Raw genomic sequence first — 20,591 nt, 5'->3', positions numbered from 1 at the left:
AAGAGAAGCCGAACAATGCAGGTGCACAAAGAAATATGTCCGAGAGCAGCAGGAGACAAAGCCCATGTGGATCTCCTCCTCCCCACACGGCTCCAACCGAGCCACGCCACTTTATTTTTTATTTATTTAAAAAAACACCTCACATCAATATTTCAGCGTGTGAGACCATACCGAGATCAACATGTAGGAGACAGCACAGGTGAGAACATGTGTGTGAGCACCTGCATGGAGCTGTGAAGGTCGGGGCTGCAGACAGAACCACGCTGTTTTAATAACTGACAGATATGAGGGTTTTCTCCAGCAGGTCATGATTGACCATCTCCAGGATGTTTTAGTTTGATGTCTGAACAATGGAAGGTTGCTTTAGGTTTTTTGGGTTGTAGATGGTTTAGTTCACGTTGGTGTTTTTAGTTCTATTCCCTTGGGTATTGATCATGTGACTTTCACCATAAATTGTCGCCCAATTATCTTGCTTCCCACTTCTGGTCGGATAAAAATCTTCATCTTCTTTGTCTTTAGTTCTTCTTTCTCTTCTTCTGTACAATCTTTGTTCCTCCTCCTTCACAGCCGCCCACTCAATTACATGGATTTGCATTGAACATTAGACCTGATGCAGCATCTCTTCCTCTTCCTCTCACTCTCTTTCTATCCGTCTCACATGGCTGCGTCTCACGTGCTCCCGTCCAGAGGAAACAGTAAGACGCACACACAGAGCGAGGAGTCGGTCGATTCTGGATACAGACAGAAAATCATCCAGAGAGAGAAACGGAGGGAAGGAAGGAAAGAGTGTGAGGAACTTATCTGCCCCAGCAGCCGAGCTCTGGATTCTTTGAATAGCTTCACAGAGCCAGAGTTGAACAGTTTGATTGTGTTACTAATTATTGGTTCTCTAGACACTAATTGTTGTGTGTAGCTGTTTCCTTTTTAGGCCGAATCGGGTGCAGCACTGAAAACCTTCTGGTGCATCCGTCTCAGCATCAAACCTGTTTTCTAAAAAAGACCATGACCCAGTAACTCAGCAGCTTCACACACACGTATGAAATCAAACCATAAAGCAGCTTTGGCCCGACACTGCAGCTCAGTCAGGGTCACGGACATTTACTTTTATATGATTTCTCATTTCCCTTCGTCTTTCTGAGCCGGTAACTTCTCTCTGAGCTACAGACAAAAGACCCGAGCTCCCAACCGGAGAGATAACCAAGTAGGTCATTTAAAAAAAAAAGAAAAAAAGAGAGAAAGTAAAAGAAAATGCACCGGCAGCTAAAAAGGTATTGATTCAAAAAATGTGTTTCGAGTTGAAAAGACAGAAACAGACGAGAGGGAGGTGAGTAAACACGGAGAAGAGGAGTTCAGAGGTGAAGCTGCAGAGCCGACGCTCACATCTGAGCCTCAGTTCTGCTCCAGGCCTCAGCACACAAGAGAAGACAGAGCCGAGGATGAGCCAAGGAGAAGTCGAGGGAAAGTGGCCAACGGATTAAAATCCATCTGAGCTGACGTCCTGTAGTTATGAGGACGAGTCGCCAAATCTCCTGTGATTCTCCATTTGAAGTCTGATCAAATATGAAGAGTTAAAAACAAGCTGCAATCAAACCACTGTGTGATATGAGCCAGGCTGGTGTTTCTCTTTCTATACGCACAGCGAGCGAGATGGAGGAGGCTGCAGAGGGAGAATGAAGGCGCTGAACATATATATATATTTAAAATATCGATATTTTATAATGTTCTTTTCAAATCCTCTGGTTCTGATTAAAATCTTCTGAACTTGAAAACTAGTCGTGCTGTAGCTGGACAAAGTTTGGAGTCTTGAATCTTTTTTAACTGATGAACTGTTTTTGTATTTACACTTCGGGTTGCAAAATTCCGGGAATATTCAAAGTTGGAAACTTTCCATGGGAATATACGGGAAAATACGAGAATATACGGGAATTAAGGGGAAATTGTGTGGGTAATTTATACTAACTGTATTTACTGTATATGCAGACATAAATATAAACATTTGTTTGGTAATAGGCTGATTTGAGCCCTGAGGAAACTTTGGGCACTTGTAATATTTCACTAATAACGGAGTATTTCTTATTAAACATTACATGACTGATTGAGCTCATTTTGAAAAGACAAGCTCACAGCCCAGCTCTGTTACTAAAGGTTTAGCGACGTCTCACATCCGCTGCCTATTGAGTCCTCGAGGAGATGCATATATAAATATAAAATATACATTATGGCTTCTTGAAGTGAAGCTGAAGTCTATGAGGGCAGCAGACGATGGAGTAATGCGGGCGGACCACTGACGGGTTCGTCCACGTGGCATCTGGACTCTCCTCATTCCCTCAGGGCAGCAGGTGATTGACAGTCATCAATAACCGCTCTCAGGAGTTCAGAGGTCACCGATGATTTGGTTAAACAAAGGGGACAAAGTCCTCACCTGCACGTGTCCCTGTTTAAAGATCAGTGGGACATGAAAGTGAGCCGGTAAAACGCACAAAGCACCGGCTCGTGTCTCTGGGGAAAGAGCAGCGGCTCCACAGATGGTGGAGGCTGTCGCACACTGCGGAGCCACAATGGACTCACAGCAGGGGGGCTAAGTGTGTGTCTGTGTGTATGCAGGAGGTCGACCCTGTGCTGGATCATTGTTCTTCTCTCCGAGCTGAACCTTGCTCACCGATCAGGAGGCCACGGCACCATCCCAGGCCTGAATGGCTCAAACACACACAGGGGGAATCAATACAACAGCACACAGTGAGTCACAACACTACACAAAAGACAGGCCGCCTCAATTAGCCGCTCGTTAGTGGAGAACGAGCGCTCGCTCCTCCGGTGTCGACGCCTCCAATTCGGTTCATTAAAGCCGATCGTTGAATCAATCAAGAGCTCATCTGTTCTCATCTACCGACACGTCGCCACCTTCTGTTCGGAGGTGGACGTGCAGCTTGAATCCCGATCAGGGGCTTGGTCAGTCCACGGGGAGATGCCACATGTCTTTGGTTTCAGAGACACTTCCACACGTTTTCAAACTAGAACCAACTCGGTCCAGGTCCACACTGAGATCCACACTGAGAGGCAGATGATGGTTTAACGAGCTCGGGTCGGTGAAGTCGATTCACTCGAGGGCCGGACGTCACGTGAACAACAGAAAGGAAACGGATGAAATGGATTTGAGCAGCGTGAGGTGGAACAACAAAGAGACAGAGGGGACAACGAGTGAGTGATGTGTGGGGGGAGTAAAGAAGAGAGGAGAGGGGACGGGGACGGGGAGACCAAGACGGAAAGGTTGGACGCAGAGACAGAAGCAGGATGGAAAGACATTAGGTGGAGAGATTAATGGCAGGTGGGAGATGAGGAGAGGAGGAGAGGAGCTGCACGAGGGAAAGGGAGGATGGATGAGGGGGGAGGGGGGGGAAGGAGAAGCAGGAGGTGAAGCAGGAGGGGGGAGAGAGAGAGAGAGAGCGATGCGAGTCCAATCATAATTGGCCTCATGGTGGGAGATGGCGGAGCTGTTGCTGGGTGGAACATGTGTGTCGGGGGGGTTTGGGGGGGGGGGGGGGGGATTATGGGGCAAACGTGGAGGTCAATGAAGCGGCGGTAAAATAGCAGAGCTCCGACTGTATCATCTGAACTGTACAGCACTTAACTGATGCCTCTATCTGAAGATGCTGAGTGCATAAGATATATATATATATATATATATTGTTTAATATATATATGTACACTCCAGTATGAGAGCGAGGCTCCTGTGGGAACACAGAGGCAGCTACTCTGCTGGTGCAGCCGCGGCCAAGTGGCAGATTAAATATAGTTCACACCCACATATGTGTGCATGTGCCTATTTATATGTATATGTCCTTTCCCAGCCTGAACATTAAATATGAATATATAGACTCTATCCAGAGGTTGATTTGGAATTAAAGGGGATAGTTTCCTACAGCAGCTTTTAGGGTGTTTTTAATCTGAGAGTGTTTATGATTCATATGTAATAGGAAGTGATTTATTACCTCCACCACCGAGGAGGTTATGAGTCATTTAGCAGGATTACAGTTAAACTACTGGAGTGATTTCTACAGGACTTGGTGGAAGGATGTGGAATCAGGAGTCCGGGGAGAACCAATTAAATGTGCTGCTGATCTGGTTCAGGGGGCAGATCCAGGAGTAGATCTAGAATTATATATATTTATTATACGGGGAAAAAAATATATATATATATTCAGAGGTATTATGAGTATTCATGCAGCGGTGTTCAGATTCAAACAGACCAGATCTTGTTCCTCATGCAGCAGCAGCAGAAAAGCTTCCCTTCCTCTGCAGACCGGGTGAGTTGTGTGACAGTTGTGTGACAGTTGTGTGACATGATGACACAATTAGTCCCTGCACTCATTTAAAAGTGGAAAGAGTCTGTCAGCGATTTCCTGCACTAATTGAATAATTGAAAAGTGGAGGGAATCCATCACAGGTTGAATCCCAAGATCTTTGGTTCAGTGTCGCATCAGACGGAGAAAAACAAATGTTCACATGAGAGGAACTGAAAAACACAAGTTTGACATAAAGACTAATTTATCGAAATAATGTCAGATTAATTTAGCTTCAGCTTTAATTGTCTTTGTCTGAGTATATTTTTCTAAACACAAATAAGAGGAGATGAAATTACTGCCTCAAATAGGCAGCATATATTAGTTTAATTATGTATTTATGAAAATCCCCCCAAAGTAAATCATTTAAAAATAGGACGAGAGCCAAGTTTGTGACACAAAAAGCTAATTTGCAGCGAGACTTTCATTCAATTTGCAATTTGTTTATTGTAATTAGCGTCTGATTTAATAAGAGGGAAACTAATTATGCAATCAGTGACAGGGCCTGTGTTTATGTGTTTAAATGAATTTGGTATGAAAGTGGAAGTTTAATAGGCAAAGTTCAGGGGGGGGGGGGCTCGTTCAGAAAATCAAAAAGATGATATGACAGCCATGCCGAATAATCTACAAGTGAATTTGAGAAGAAAATAATCTTTCATGTTCAAACTCTGTGGACTTTGGATAAAAGAGTCAGTTATTATCTCGGCCTGTTAGAAGGGATTTGAAATGAGGCTGAGGGTCAAAGGGTCAAAGGGTCAAAGGGTCAAAGCTAATTACAGGAGTTCAATCTTGTTTGTGTGTGTCATGAGACTTTGTGTGTTACTGCATCGTTCAAAACTATAACTAACGAAAGAGCACTGGTCGCCTTTTTATATCCCTGAGCACTTCCATGGACAATACACACGCCAAGTAGGAACCTGATACATTTATATAATAAATAAATATATATTTGAGACGTTTGTGGAATTAGTAGTTTGATGAAAATAGAGAAAAGGTGATTTTTTGTAATAGTTTGTTAACCTCAAATTAAATTAATTGAAACAATCGACAGTAGTTTTGTTTAAACACTTGACCCCGACACTTGTTAGTTGAGAGAATGAAACTCGTCTTGGCAGCTTCAGTGAGGTCAACACCTGTTGTTGTTGTTGTTGTTGTTGTTTAGTTTCAGCTTGGAGTGTTTGTCCTCACATGATCACACCGACAGAGGAAGGTTGAGCTGCATTAATTCAGGCGCTGCAGCGGAGAAGTAGGTCACACCGACTCACATATTCACACACACATATCCCTCTCATTCATATACACAACCTCTGACACATACTGCACAGTTTCACTTACATTCAGCCGGCACACATGAACACACACTCACAGACACACACACATGCACCGGCCTGCACACAGCCTCCATCCCTCCGCCCTCCCCCCCCCCCCCTCTCCAGGCTGCAGCCCAGTACCACTCGAGACGAGCAGAACTACACAACAACAAACGACTGTGTCCAAGTCTGGATTCTGTGCGTTGGAGAGATTGTGCGATCGCGTGCGATTTGAAAATTTGAGGAGGTTATATAACCACGATGCAGATAGTTTATCCTTAAAGAGCCTTTTTGGCGGAGGCACAAGTTTTGCACGAAACTGGACTTTAACTTAAAGAAGCAAAAGTTCTTACATGTGAAATACAGTTTTAGAGGTTTAAGTCAAAAGAAAAGTACATTTCAATTTAAAAGTACTTATTTAACCATGGGGGGGGGGGACCATGGACATATTTTTTTATTGTGCACGTGCCTGTATGATGCAACGGAAAGTAATTCTTTAATATTTGACGTTAAAGACAGATTGAAAAGCAGCTCCTGTCTTCAGAATGGAAATAAAAGCATGTGCTCTTTTCCTCCGACACACATTTCATCTTTCTCTCCATCCTTCTCCCCAGTCTCTCCATTCCCCCTCACCCTCCTCTCTCATCTCCAGCCAGCAGAGTTATTAATGAACGACGTTTGTATCAGACAAAACATGGATCCAGTGGTTGCCATGGGAACTGCATCTGCAGCACCCCCAGAAAGGAGGGAGGGAGGGAGGGAGAGAGGGAGGGGGGGGGATGAGGAATGTGAAGTGAAAAACAAGTGGGGGAGGGGGAGGAGCAGCAGCAGCAGCGAGGTGGGTGATGGATGGAGAGAAAGGAAATAGAGAAGGAGGGATGGAGGGAAAGAGGAGAAGAAGGAAGCACACTTCTATCTGGATGAAATATTTGATTCAGCAGAAAGGGTTGACCTTGGTGAGGAAGACAAAGGCGGAGCGCTCTCTCTCCTTCTATCCCTCTCTCTCTCTCTCTCTCATCCTCTTTTCATCTCACTCTAATAAACGATGTTAGTTCCGCCTCCACATGTGACAGGAAAACGCACGTTGACACGTTTATTGAGCCGAAATGTTTTCATTCAAAAAATATTCATCAGCACGAAGCAGCAGATCCAAGTGGATGGATTTGTGTTACTGAACGGACTGTACCACTGTTTTACACCATTTTACTCCGGATCGGACCATTTGAAAAACCCTTCCAGATTACATTTGGTGATATTATTAAAGTCAACCACTATATTTGTATCTATCAGGGCCCAATACATAACAACGCTCCAGTCATCGGCTCTCAAGGCTCAGTGGAGAGTTGTTTTGTTTGTTTTACTCTTGCTCAGGGTTAAGATGATTATTATTTGTTAATATGAGCTGTGCAAATACTTTTTGATTGATTGAAATGCTACAATATTTGACATACTTATTCACTTCATCCCTAATTTTTATGACGTCGATTTAAAGTTACTGGACGAGACTCGTTGAAGTGAAACTGATTTGATCCTTAAAATCATTTCAGTTTTAAAGTTAAACCTCCTCCGAGGCTAAAAGTAAAGTCGGGATCTGCTCCAGAATGTGATGCGCTCGTCCCCGGCTCACGTCCCACCCCCGCCACAAAATGACGTGGATAATTGATGGAGTCGTTTTTTAGTCATCCTGCTGACGGAGAGATGAACGACAACGAAAACACGAGCTCGGCAGCGGGCGTAATGAATTCAGGGCAGAAGCAAGAAAGACGATAAAATCTTTCAGAGATTTAAAACTCCTCGTCTCGCTCCATCACCTGCTGACACGCCGACAGTGAGTCGTGACTCCTGAAACAACAACACGAGTAAATCTGCACCTCCTCCTTATGTCTCCCAGTTTTACCACCTCTAACTCCTCTTCACTCCCTCTCTGCTCTAGATTCCAGATTCACTCTTTAACGTCCTCTCGCCTCCATCTGTTCCAACATCAGGTCCTCAGAGAGGAGGACAGGAGCAAGGACACAAACAGAGCGGGACAGATCAATGAAGGCCGGTGTACAGCACACTAATGCTGACTCATGGTGAAGGGAGATGGGAGGGGAGGGGGCGGAGGGGAGGAATGAGTGGGAGGAAAGATGGAGAAGGACGAAGGGCGGCGGTGGAGGTTAGAGGAGAGTTAGTACGAATGGACGTCACTGAAGACAGATGTGAGGGCAGTGAATCCATGAACATCTGTCAGGGAGGTGGAGCTGATGACCCTCCCGCTCGCTGAAGACCTTCACCAACGCAATAAACCATCAACGGCTGCTGGGACAAGTGGTTTCTCCATCGATTAACCCTGTGGCTCCCAAACACGGCGTTGGGACCATTTACAAGTGGGAAGAGGAACAAACCAGACCAGTTGTATCTGTACCAAAAGTGAGGAACTGTATTAAACTGTCACTCAGAATGGAGATTATGTGACGGGAGGATTTACAAGAAGAATGAGGCTGTGATGTATTTGATGGAGTAAAAACTTCAACACTGAAGTTTTTGTACCTCTGAGAATCGAGCAGGTGGATATATAATTCAGCACGAAGCTATTTTTACATAGAGATCCCGACGGGGAAGGTGTGAAGCAGAGTGAGTCTGTGTGATGCTGCACGTTCAACACAATCAAACTGAATGAGATGAAATGAAAACAAGGTGGAAAAAGCTCAGATTCGAAAGTTATTAAGAGACAGAAGCAGGACGTGATGTATTAATTCTGCTGGGGAGATCACGTGATCATGTTTACATCAAATGGACGTGACACTCGGGGGGGGGGGGGGGGGGGGGGGTCCAGGGGGCTCAACCAACTCTGGAGAAGCTGCAGGGGATCTCCAGAGTTCAGTTCACATCCTGAAGCAGCTGAACTGATGTGGATCGTCTGAATCTTCCAGTGATTGTGCAGCGAGGTTGTGTGAGACAGATGCAGAGTGTCTGCAGTCGTATCAACACACAGACACACACACGCACACACACACACACACACAGACTCATCTAAATATAGGCCTCAGCAGAAGCACAGGCTTAAATATTTCATTGCCTCGTCTCCAGAAATGAATGAGAGCAGAGAGACGGAGATAGATGGAGAGAGAGAGAGAGAGAGAGAGAGAGATTACAAAGGGGATGTTGTCAAAAATAAGATGAAGGGAAAAGGAAGGCGTGAAAGAGAGAGAGGGAATCTAATCCCCCTCCCCCCCCGACTTTCATGCTAAATAACAATGAAGTATTTCTGAATTTCTGGAGACAAGAAATGCGTATGAACAGGGTTGTGTTTCTTATGAATGTGTTCTTCTGTTTAGTTTTAGAGGCTACTTCACCGTTTAAACTATTTCTGTTCGAGGCCAAAATAAAGAATTCACCGTAACATGGAAAATAACCAGATAGAGCAGATTTGGAGAATGTCAAAAACAAACTCTCACTTCAGATATCACGACACGGACGTGACACGATGAGGGTTTTATATTTGCTCCGGCCTCACGTCACTTCGAGGAGGATCAAGAGCCGCGGTGCTGCTGCCGTCAGCTGCTCCTCTCTCTTCCTGCCACGCTGCACATTGTGCACCGAGCAGCACGGTGAAGGAGAGATAAAGGTTAAAGCCACATCTACAGGGAGCTGTGGCGGTGGCACACCCCCACGCTAAAGATCAGCCAGTGCAGATACACCAGCTCTCAGGGATTCCTCCACATGCAGACACACAAAATATACTGGCAAACAAACGGGGCCTTTGTCCTGTCGCTGGTTCTGAGGTGATGGATGAGTCGGCGTGCGCGGTGCATTCAGGGACGTCATGGGAGGCCGAGCTCCGACCGACACCTTCAGACAAACAGGCTCCACACTGAAGCAAGATACCATCAGAGAGTGGCAGTGATGGAGCACCACACACACACACACTCACTCACCAGCAAGGCTACACACACATATAGGTGTTTGTCATCCTTATTAGGACTTTGCATTGACCACAGTTCACATCTTCACCGTCACCAGGAGCTCAGGAAGTGAGATTTTCCTCATTAGGAGCGAGAGCCGGACCCCGGGAGGTCTACTGGTCCTGATAAGGTCAGTGTTTGTGTTGAAGAGGGAACAAAAAACGAGTATATACACAAAGACACACACACACACAAAACTGAAGCCGCTCACCTCTTGAAGTGGCTGAGCAAGGTGCCCACCAGCTCCCCGATGCGGCTCTCGCTGGCAGGGACCACTCCCTGCAGGCACACCACCAGGTCCCTGCTGTCCTTAGTGTGGAAGACAACCAGCTGGTCCTTCCCCGGGGACACACTCATCCCCGTCACCTGGGACACATAACACATGATAAACATGGATGAAGAACCAACGGAGAAACACAAACATGTGCAAAGAGAGGAGAGTGTGTTGAGAAACCTGTCAGGTAAACATCTGTACTGTGGATAAACATGAACACAGCGAGGTTGTGTTGGTGCAGACAGAAGGACGTGAACACAACTACACAACTCTCACAACTGAGGGAAGCAAAAGCAAGATGTTCACTGTTGATAGGGTTTGATTTCATATTGTTTTCTTACTCGAGGGTTAAGAGCAGAGGATGTCACATCTTATTTAGCCCTATGAGGCAAATTGTGATGCGACTATATAGATATGCAGATATATAAAATAATGTAGAAAGGTACTTTAGCATGATATCACCATATTGCATGTACATATGAACATGTATTGGGATGAGATATGAAAAACCAAGTAAAGAGAAATGTTCTGTAAAGAGAGTTTAAAATAATTCTTATATCCACCTTCCGTATCCTTAACAAACAAACAAACAAACAAACAAACAAACAGACAGACGGGTGAAAACACCAGCTCCACAGCGACCAGTATCAGATGTCTACTGGTGAGATGGATTTCTCAGGAATTGGAGCTCGGAGTTAGATTTATTGATCAGTTTCCCAAAGGACCAATCAAACTTGGTCCGATCAGAGCCCTTTAAAACCACACACCAATGTAAACCCACACGGCCGAGGGGAGGGGGAGGGGGGGGGGGGGAATCCCAGTCGTCAATGCAGACCCAACAGGCAGAAACCAGTATCTTCACCTGAGCTTTCTCCTGTCTCCCTTTATTCCTCTCAGCTGAACTCAGCCGGTGCTTGTTGAGGAAACAGCCAAAGGGCATCTGGTGAGTCTGGTGCATTAATATCCACTCAGCACACTGTGATACAGAGACTAATTCTCCCCCAGAGGAGGAGGAGGAGGAGGAGGAGGAGGAGGAGGTGGAGGAGGAGGAGCAGGAGGAGGAGGAGGAGGAGGAGGAGGAGGAAGAGGAGGAGGAGGAGGACGGGTCCAGCCCAGCGGCTTCACCCTCAGCTCGCTCATGTAGCTCCAACATGACGCCCGTGACTTCACAAACAAACACTTCACGTAATCACCGGGAATCAAACCCCCGGGCGAAGCCTCTCTCCGTCGAGCCACCCGGCCGCAGCTAATTGCACGGAAGCGGTTACATTTACATTTTTATTAAAGGCTTAACTGATTGGAACCAGACTCTGTGTTCTAATGAGTCGGGTAATGAGACTTTCTGATTTGTTGCCTTGTGTCAATTTTTTGTCTCAATCCGCCCGATCATTTTCAACTTGAGAATGAACTTCATTAGGAGGCATTTATCCTCCCAGACATCTGCTCAGCTGTTCGTCTGTCTCACACACACAGACAGACACACAGACACAGACACACAGACACACAGACACACACACACATTCATTCATTCATTACTGCAACTTGGCCCTCGACACACTCAGCGATACGAGGGGTCATTTAATAACCATCGCAATCTGTGTGTCATCAATTCTGTGGTATTTTGTTTTACTGATTAATCATAATTATTTTTGATAATCAAGGAAAAATTTGCCAAATGTTTTCTTCCTCCAGTTTCCCTAATAAAGAATATTTCCTACTTGTATTTTTCTTATATGACAGTAAACTGTAGAAACAGGTTCTGGACAGTTTTTCAGACAAAACAAGACATTTTGAAGATTTCCCCTCGAACATAAGGAAAGTGTTATCGACATGATTTTTAAATATTTTTTATAGAATCAGGCGACTCAGAGAACAAGTAGCTCCACCAAGGCCAACGCTCAGTGTCTCCAAGTTAAATGTTAAAGACAGTGGAAAATACATTCCTCTACATCCAATCTGCTCCAAGATTAAATTAGTTATTCCTCCATCCTTCCTCTTAGTTTCAATGGAATTGGTTTAAGTCGTTTTTTGCAAACAGCATAAACATCTCAGATCTCTGAGAGGAAATAGAGTTTTGCTTCTCGCCTCCAGCAGGATCTTGAAGCTTCTTCTAGAGTCGAGACAGTTGTCGCTGCGTAAACAGGGACGATTGCAGCATGTGTGAGGAAACAACTCTTTGCCTGATGTCTTGTCTGTATTTCTATTAAAGAAGCCGTGTTCCCACGTGCTGCAGTGACAGGACGACACAGAGGAAACTCCTGCACGATGTCAACCTGCAGTCACACGGCTGCAGCTGTCACGAGGACATCAGCAGCTTCTCTTCTCACGGGAGCAACTTATTGGTTATATAACACAACCCGACACTCCTGTAGGGATGGAGAGCGGGACAAAGACGGTGAGAGGACAGACCTGGAGGCTCTGAAGGTCCTGTAATCAGCCACTCGTGTGATGAGGAGACTGGTGCAACAGAAAATGATGTTAACGTCGACCCCCCCCAATCTTGCAAGTTGCTTCTAAAATGATAATTTATGCTTTAACACATTTTCATCCTGATCCCATGTATTAATAGATTTGCATAATTTCCTGAAAGCAGCATTTTTATTGTCCGTGTTCTGCACATTTTCCCTGTGAGTGCTCAAAATAAACTTAAAGATGAGTGAATGAAATAATATTTAATAAAAAGAATACAGCAGTGAGAAAGTATGTGAGGAGAGCGAGAGCCGCGGGGGTTGGGGGGTGGGGGGGGGTGCGGTGGGGGGGCGAACGACACCAGACATCAGCTGATCTGCCCTGCCGCTCGGTATCCATGACAACACTGTCTCCTGGGAAGTTGGCATGACAACGGAAGGAGGGAAGCAGCGGCAGCGTGGGGGGGGGGGGGGGGGGGGGGGACCACCACACTGAGATATGGGGGATAGAGGGGGAGACGGGTGAGACGGGGATGGGTGCAGGACAGAAATAGAATGAGAGGATGAAGGTGAGAGAGAAGATGGTGGGAAGCAGCGAGGTTGAGTCACAGCAGCTCGATCGATGGAGTCCAGCGTCTCCTCCTCAACAGAGTTTGTTTTATTTAACGATGGAAGACGACGTAACGATCCTGCTTCTGCAGCGCCGGCAGTAACTGACCTATAAATCCTCTGGTGGACGCTGGTTGGCTCCTCACTAAAGCACCGGCCATTTATTATCAGCCGGGCCCACCACGGCAGGAGCAGCAGTAAGTATGGTGCAGCATGGAGGGGACGGGGGGGGGGGGGGGGGGGGGGGGGGGGGGTCATGTGGTGTTAGCCCCTTGGTGCTAATCAACAACGAGCTAACAGCTCTCCCCTCTGTTTGACCCTCCCCTGATCGATAGCTCCCTTCTGCACTTCCTCTCACCTGCATTTACACTCGCTGCATTAACAGGTACCCGGTGTGGCCAAGGGGGTAGAGTGGGCGTTCTGCAACATGAAGGTTGCCGGTTCAATCCCCACTCTTCCCCATCTGCATGCTGAAGTGTCCCTGGAGCACAGCTGTAATGTTTACTACGCTCCTCCTGTGGTGTCCCTGTGTGAAAGCTGCAGACCAACAAACTGGGCCTCCTCCTCCTCCAGCTCCTCATATGACTCTATCCATCAACTCATGAGTGTGTGTGTGACTCAATGTCCAATAACTAAGAATCTGCCTAACTCCCGCTGATCTCTCTCTCTCTCTCTCTCTCTCTCGCCATCTGTCTCAGCTGCCGTCTCCCAGTTTCTCTTCCAGATGCAGCCGCCCGGGCTCCTGGTGTCCGTCTGTAATTCCCTCCTGTCACTCTGTCAGATTGAACACTGGGACGTCTTGTCACAACCGTCAACCGCACGTCAGCCTCATATCTCACTCGCCTCACCAGAAGTCGGGGGGGGGTTGGGGGGTATCTGACGCCTTCACTTCCTGTTTCATTGCCGCCTCACCTCCAAGGTCAGTGTCACAGCAGAGCCAAATGGAGCCATCAGACAATACTTTCCTTCTGCTCTCGTTTGTTTTCTTAACTTCACCTTCATAGTTTTCATTTTGCTCTTTGTAGTTTCAGTTCTCTACCTTCAGGGGGAATCGTCTGGTTGTCTGCTCTTCAAAGGGCCGTTTGAAACGTAGGAACCATTTTGTGAAGGTTAAATTTCGGCTTGAAGCTGCGATGATTACACAGTTCAACATTTTCGGGTAATATTCAAATTATCACATAAAAGCTACAACGTTTATTTTGCTCAATAAAAGAGGAAAGCGTCCGTTTGTTTGTTGTTGTTTTTTTAGCAGGATTACGCAAAAAACACAAACAGACTTCAAAAAATCATATTTAATGAAGGTGTAAATTGAGTATTTCTGAAATCTGGCAACCTCACAGTTTAAGGTAAGAGTTAGAAGCTGGTGAATGTGATGTTTGAGTGACAAGTGTTTTCTGACCAGGTCACAAAATCATTTAAAAACTAAACCACAGCCTCTAGAAATGGATCCAATTTCAGTGAGAAGTAAAAAATAAATAAAAACAGAAAAACAAATAGAAACAGCCTCATGTGGAGCAGCCTAAACAGACCAATCACAGCGTGAATTTGAATTAAAAGCAGCCAATCGCGGAGCTGAACAGGTTTTTTGCATATTGACATGAAAACAGGGCTTGTGGTAAAAACAGAGTCACCTGAGCCACAACTGCCACTCAGGCCTGATGTTTGTGTTTTAATTCTCACATCACAAAATCGTGACATGAGGCAGAAAAACAAACTATCAACAGCTCATTTGAATGACTCGCTGAATATTCATGTTTTCCAATTTATACAGAAATATGAGACTCCGGCCGCTCGTTGGATGAATCAGCAGCAAACACACAAGTCTCCTCTCGGCAGCATATCACCGAGCAGTAATTTGATCTATGGATTTTCATTTCCAGGCTGCTCAAGTGTGTAACCTGTAACTCAATACACATCACAAACAATTCTGCATAAGTCCTTCTCCCATGTGACACACACTCTGGTTTACAGCGCATGAAACAGGGTTTTATGGATCTGCATCAAGAAGAGCTCTCCCTATAATAACTCGATATATACAGTCTGTATATTTAGAATTATGTTCTGTGCATGTCTCTGTAGAAGACTCATGTTATACATCCTCCTGGTGCAGCCGCCCACACACATCACTGATATGAAACGGTCCAATGCGTCTTAGCAGAAAGACATTTATCCAAAAGCTTAACTCGGCACAAGACTTCTACAGTTTATTGATTTATCATAAAGAGGGAAATGATCCAACCTCCTGAGCAGATCTGCGTAAATCTGCTTTTCTCCAACTTGAACCCAGGAGGCAGTTTGAGTTCTGCTGTGGAAAGATCAGTGTTTTCTGAATCTACTCTTCTTTCCAACGTCTTCATCTACATTGCTCCTCTTCTTCATCCTGACATATTTGGATTCTTTCGGTTTTGTAGCAGCTCTGACATTTGTATTCTCACACACAGTTGCTCCAGAAAAGGTTTTGTTAACTATTTAAAAAACCTTTTAAAGTTTGTTTTTGAAGAACAATGTCATTGCTTCTAATGTGTGTTTCCCATAATTCCTTTTTGTCATTGATTCTCATATGTTTCTGTGCTTAAGTCTATTTGCTACTATTTGATTTTCTAACCCTGCTTGTATTTATATATGACCCATTCTTAAATTAATTTGCTGCCTATCATGATCAGGAAATCCAGGCAAAAGAGAAACTGCATCTCCTTCCTGAATCAATACAGGATAAATACAGTAAACAAATAAAAGTAAATCTGTAGTAAAGTGCAGTTTGACCCTCTGTGTTAACCACCCTGTGTGTGTGTGATGAAGAAGGCTGTGAGGAAGAGGAGGTTTCCTACGTTGTAGAGGGGGAAGCTCTTCATGGGCTTGTACTGCTTCAGGGGATCCATCTTGTACAGGTGGCGGTCAGTGATGAGCACAGTCCTGTCCTCCGACTTGTGGAAACGGTTGATCTGGGAAACACAAAGCACCTCATTAGTCCCCCCCCGAACAGGAAACAGGAAGAGCTCACACACACACACACACACACACACACACACACACACACACACACACACACAGCAACAACTGAACCCCCTGCAGGCTGGGGGTGGAAACCAGGAGCATCTCTTTCCTGTACAGACACATCTGATTGAGACGGTGGATGAATCCTCTACCTTGCGAACGTTGCAGGAGAACAGCACCCTCATGAATTTGTCTTTCCGCTGCAGCTCGCTGGAGACGAGCGTGAACGAGGCGGCGCTGTCGGGGCTGTCTCGCTTCTGAGCAACACAAAAAAAGAAACACACAAAGAGAAACTGTCAGAGACACTGACAGAACACACAACACCGACACTCGTCAAGTTCAGAGGAGGACGGAGAGGAAGAGCTTCCAGCGAATGCACACGCTGATATATCAAGGCTATAAAACCTTTTTATGAAATTACTGGAATTATGAATAGATACAATCTGCATTCAATGACTCTGCAGTGTGTTTATATCGGCTGTGATTGGCACAGATGTAGATGTGACACCTCGGTGAACACGTTACTTTGGCGAGTCAGCGAGGTGAGACAGCTTCTCAGTTTTTTGGTTCTGTTTTTTTGGTTCCAGACGTCGAACATGACTCGATGGGAGAAAACACAGAAGGTGAACTTCTCTGTTTGTAGGAAACAAGGTAACTGATTTATTTTAGCGATTTCAAAAACCAAAATTTGACCATCTAGTTCTTCTTCTTCCTGTTCTTCCTCTTCTTCAAGCTTCCTGGCTTGAACACCGGTCTTCTTCATAACTCAGCGATATTATTTGTGTGCTTTTAGTTTTAATTATTTCTGAGCATTTTGGCCCAGGCACTAAAAAGATATCGAGGTTCCAATCACACCATTAATATGTATTATTAGAGAAAGTAACACCAGCTGATAGAACCAGTTTACAGCAGAAACACTTACATCTATTCAAACATGAATAAACCAGTCTACATACAAGCCAGACGCCTCCAATCCCTCCTGCTCACCAGATAGTTTCCTTCCCAGGCTCGTTGCAGGCCCAAGTCGCTCCTGTGGCCCTTCAGGGCCTCCAGACAGGCGACCTTGGCCCTCACCCGCAGGACCTCCTCTGGAGAAAGGCCTTTGATCAGTGTCCATGCCCACCACCTGCAGGTAGACACAAACAAACACACACAGAAAAACTCAGAGTGGAAAACAAACAACTGTGTCCACAGAGGATCCGGCACCATGCCTTGATGGTTGGGTTGTGTGTGTGTGTGTGTGTGTGTGTGGGGAGGGGGTGGGGGGGGGGGGGCTCAGCTGTAGTGTACTTATTGGCTTTTCACTCCCAGTTCCCGACAGCCAACATCATTTCCCGGGAAGGCTATTTTCCGACCGAGCCCGGCTACAATAAAAGATAACTCAAACGGACGTGGGGATGAAAAAGAGGTGATGAGTCTTTGATGGAGGAAGAGAAATCGATGCTCAGCGTGAGGCCGAAGGAAACGTGTGTGAGCGGCTTGAAGAGACTCATCTGGATGTAAAACAACCGGCTGCCGTGTCCTGCGGTGAAGCTCGGATCCAAGCAGAGAAAAACGATTTTCTTCAAACCCTTCAAAGACTCGTCCTCCGTTTGAAACGACTCAATCGGAAGAAAACGGTAAAAGTGTTTAAATGTAATTTCACGTGGAGTTAGACCCACTCAGCAGCTGGAACCTTCACGTGCAGCTCTATCGTCTCCCCACCTGTTGTAGATGCTCCTCAGCGACTCCTCGAACTTGCGCAGGACCTTCGGGGGCGTCGGCCACTTGACGTGTCGGCCGTAGTCCTTCATGGACCGGACGTTCTTGAAGCGCCGGTTGACCTCGCGGATGTAGGACCTGACCTTGTAGCGGCGGTAAGCCTGAAGGATGACGAGGGCCGCCCGCATCCGCCGGTACCGCATCCGGGCGATGGTGCCCCTCCACACCTGGAGAGCACACAATGAAATACACATACTGTGATTAGAGAAGCTGGTTAAGCACAGGGGTGTGTTTGCATCCTTTGTTTTCATATTTTGAAGAATTTAGCCAAGATCTAATTATTACGACAACATGGGTGAAGTCAATGAGAGTAAAAATTCTCAGCTGAACCAAATCACTGTTTGTTTTTTAGGCTTTTTCCTTTTCAACCAATCCAATAAATTACTTTTTGAATTCCCCCTGAAAAACACTTACCAGGGTCATATTTATTATTTTTGTAACAGGCTCAATGTATGAGATATATACAGACAGAAATGCAACTATTTCTATTCACTACTGCACAATATTCACATTAATATCTCTTCTATACAAACTATTCGTATAAACATCTGTTTACTGCACAATTATTTTGATACTTTACAAAGGGTTTGCCTTGAAAATGGATATATTAATATAAAATCTGTATTTCCCCGTGTAAAAGTATTTCTATGTACTCAAATAAATACTAGTACTTCGCAGTATGAAGCCGTGTATAAATATTTCACAATAAAAACTTCAGATCTGTAGAAGACTCATGCAGACGAGCTGTTTGTATAATGTGTAGAATCTACGAACTGGTCCTTTAAGCACGGGAGGAGCTGCACTAATGCAGAGAGGATTATGGGACATTTAGAACGACTGTATCTAGATCTGATTTATTTAGTAGAGCAGCCATCGCTCCCCGGGCTATTTTAGTCTTTATGCACTGGCGGTAAAAAGCCTGATCATTAAGAGGTTCCACCCCCCCCCCCCCCCCCGCATTAAGATCTAAATCACAACTGTAGCTATAAATAAAGCAGAATACTGCCGCTGTAGCTAATGTATAATTCTGTGTTTCGGCTTCAGGATTATAAAAATTTATTGTTTTCTCATTGCTCTTCATTAGAATTCATTAGACATTTATTTGTCATTCATGCGTCCTGGTGGATACAGGGACTCAAACAAGCAGCCCGGTCTCAAGCCTGTAACCACACACAGGTTGAACGGCTATCAGACCCTCAGAATCATGAATAATAGATGCAAGTGGGACCCCAGGGAACCATAACTCCTGATCCCCCCCTCAATAAAATCACCTCCATATGCTCCCCTTGTACTGTACACTCCCTCAGACACACACACACACACCCTCTCCATTACTTACACATATATTAGACCTACAGTGCACCTACACAATGCTAAATAATCTGCAGTGAAGGACGGCTCCTGGATTCCATCTGACTCTGATGCACAGTAATCATGAATATTTGAGTGTGGGGGAGGGCCCGGCGGCGGGGAGACGGATTTCCTGCATTTGCATATTCAAACTGTGGAGGAGGTGGTTCTCACCTGAAGGGACTGGTGAGTAATAATTGGCCGAGAAGAGGATAAGTCGAGCTCCACTGGATTATGGACGCACAAGGTTAAACTGCGGCGTTACCTCCACTGAGGAGGTTGTGGTTTTCATCCATTGTTGTGTTGTTTGTGAGGAGAAACCACAGATGAGAAACTTGGTGGAAGGAGGTGGTGTGAGTTTAGGGAGAAGCTGTACAATTTTGGGGTGGATCTGGCATTTTCTTCAGATGGGATGTTTTTCAACTTTTTATTAATTTGCCAGAGAATATATAATGGACATATTTAGGCTTTAAAAATAGCTGTTGCTCGGTGCTGAAGTCCGATGTTCAGTGCCTGATATCCACGTGGTGCACGAGCCTGCGCCAGATCAACAACTGGGGTTTATTTAACGCTGCAAATCACCAGTTGTGTTGTAAAAGAGCGAGGTGGGAGGTGAGCAGCAAACAGGAAACAGATAAAAGAGAGATAAACCGGCTCCCCCTGCCTGTGGAGCCTCATTAAGCTGTGTGACAGGTGGATGGAGGGAAGAGCCGGAGCAGTCCAGCCGCCCACTCGGGCACAAACACCCTATAAACGCATTTTCTGCCTCACAAACACCGGAGTGGGAATGGCCACGGCGGTCAGTGGTGAGCTGATGAAGATGACTCTCTGGGGGGGGAATGGTGGATAAATCAGGCCAATAACAAGGCCGGCCCCCCCCCCCCCTGACGGTCTGCCCCCTCACTCTTCTGGCCAATAAAGCCATCTGATGATCCTTTTAGAGACTCTGCCATCACGCCTCGCTCCGGGGCCCCGGGATTTACGAGATCATCAAAGCCAGATTGGGGATCTTTGTCATCACAACAAAGCGGGACAGATTGCTGGGGTTTCTGTTCAAGGGGGGGGGGGGGGGGGGGGGGGCGGTTAAAATCCCCACTGGGTGAGTGCATTCACAAATCACACGTGCCAGGGCAACTGGTGTGAGCAGGTTGAGATGTTGGGCCGACAGAACACGTGACCTGCTGCTCGATTCCTTTATTCTAACAGCATCGGGTCCTGAAGCTCTAATAAAACTCCATTAGCTGATTATTAACAGCACGACTTAAAAACCTGACAGGTGAAGACAGATGGGCCCGTCCGCACCATCGACACACTTCACTGGGAATCGCTGCTGAACGCCTGAGTTTCCACGTCCTCTGAGGATATCGAGCTGGTTTTCCAGGGACATGCTCGATATACGCGGTGGGAGGGGGGGGGGGAGGGGGGTGAGGGGGAGGAATCAAGAGCCTGTGACACAATCTGCCGAAGCTGCACCGTGCTCTGACCACAGGCCGTCACGGGGAGACACCGGGCCGGAGCTCAGCAGCATCATAAATCAATAGAGAGCCACCGGTGACATCACCCTCACTGCACTGAGGCTGGTTCCTCATTCCTTCAAT

General features: G+C 45.9%; 1 protein-coding gene across 1 annotated transcript in view; it reads right to left on the bottom strand.

The window, feature by feature from the left end:
- Window positions 1-20,591, bottom strand: part of myo1d (myosin 1D) — a 59,596-nt gene that overhangs the window by 6,589 nt on the left and 32,416 nt on the right. Inside the window, exons 17-21 of the mRNA XM_053413380.1 lie at window positions 17,587-17,810; window positions 16,870-17,008; window positions 16,035-16,139; window positions 15,717-15,830; window positions 9,809-9,963 (exon numbers count right to left, since the gene is read on the bottom strand). Coding sequence (XP_053269355.1) covers window positions 9,809-9,963; window positions 15,717-15,830; window positions 16,035-16,139; window positions 16,870-17,008; window positions 17,587-17,810 — 737 coding nt within the window. The remainder of the gene's footprint in view (window positions 1-9,808; window positions 9,964-15,716; window positions 15,831-16,034; window positions 16,140-16,869; window positions 17,009-17,586; window positions 17,811-20,591) is intronic.

This window comes from Pleuronectes platessa, chromosome 21 (genome assembly GCF_947347685.1).
Source record: "Pleuronectes platessa chromosome 21, fPlePla1.1, whole genome shotgun sequence".
Taxonomy (NCBI): domain Eukaryota; kingdom Metazoa; phylum Chordata; class Actinopteri; order Pleuronectiformes; family Pleuronectidae; genus Pleuronectes; species Pleuronectes platessa.
This window is presented reverse-complemented; position numbering and strand designations above follow the sequence as displayed.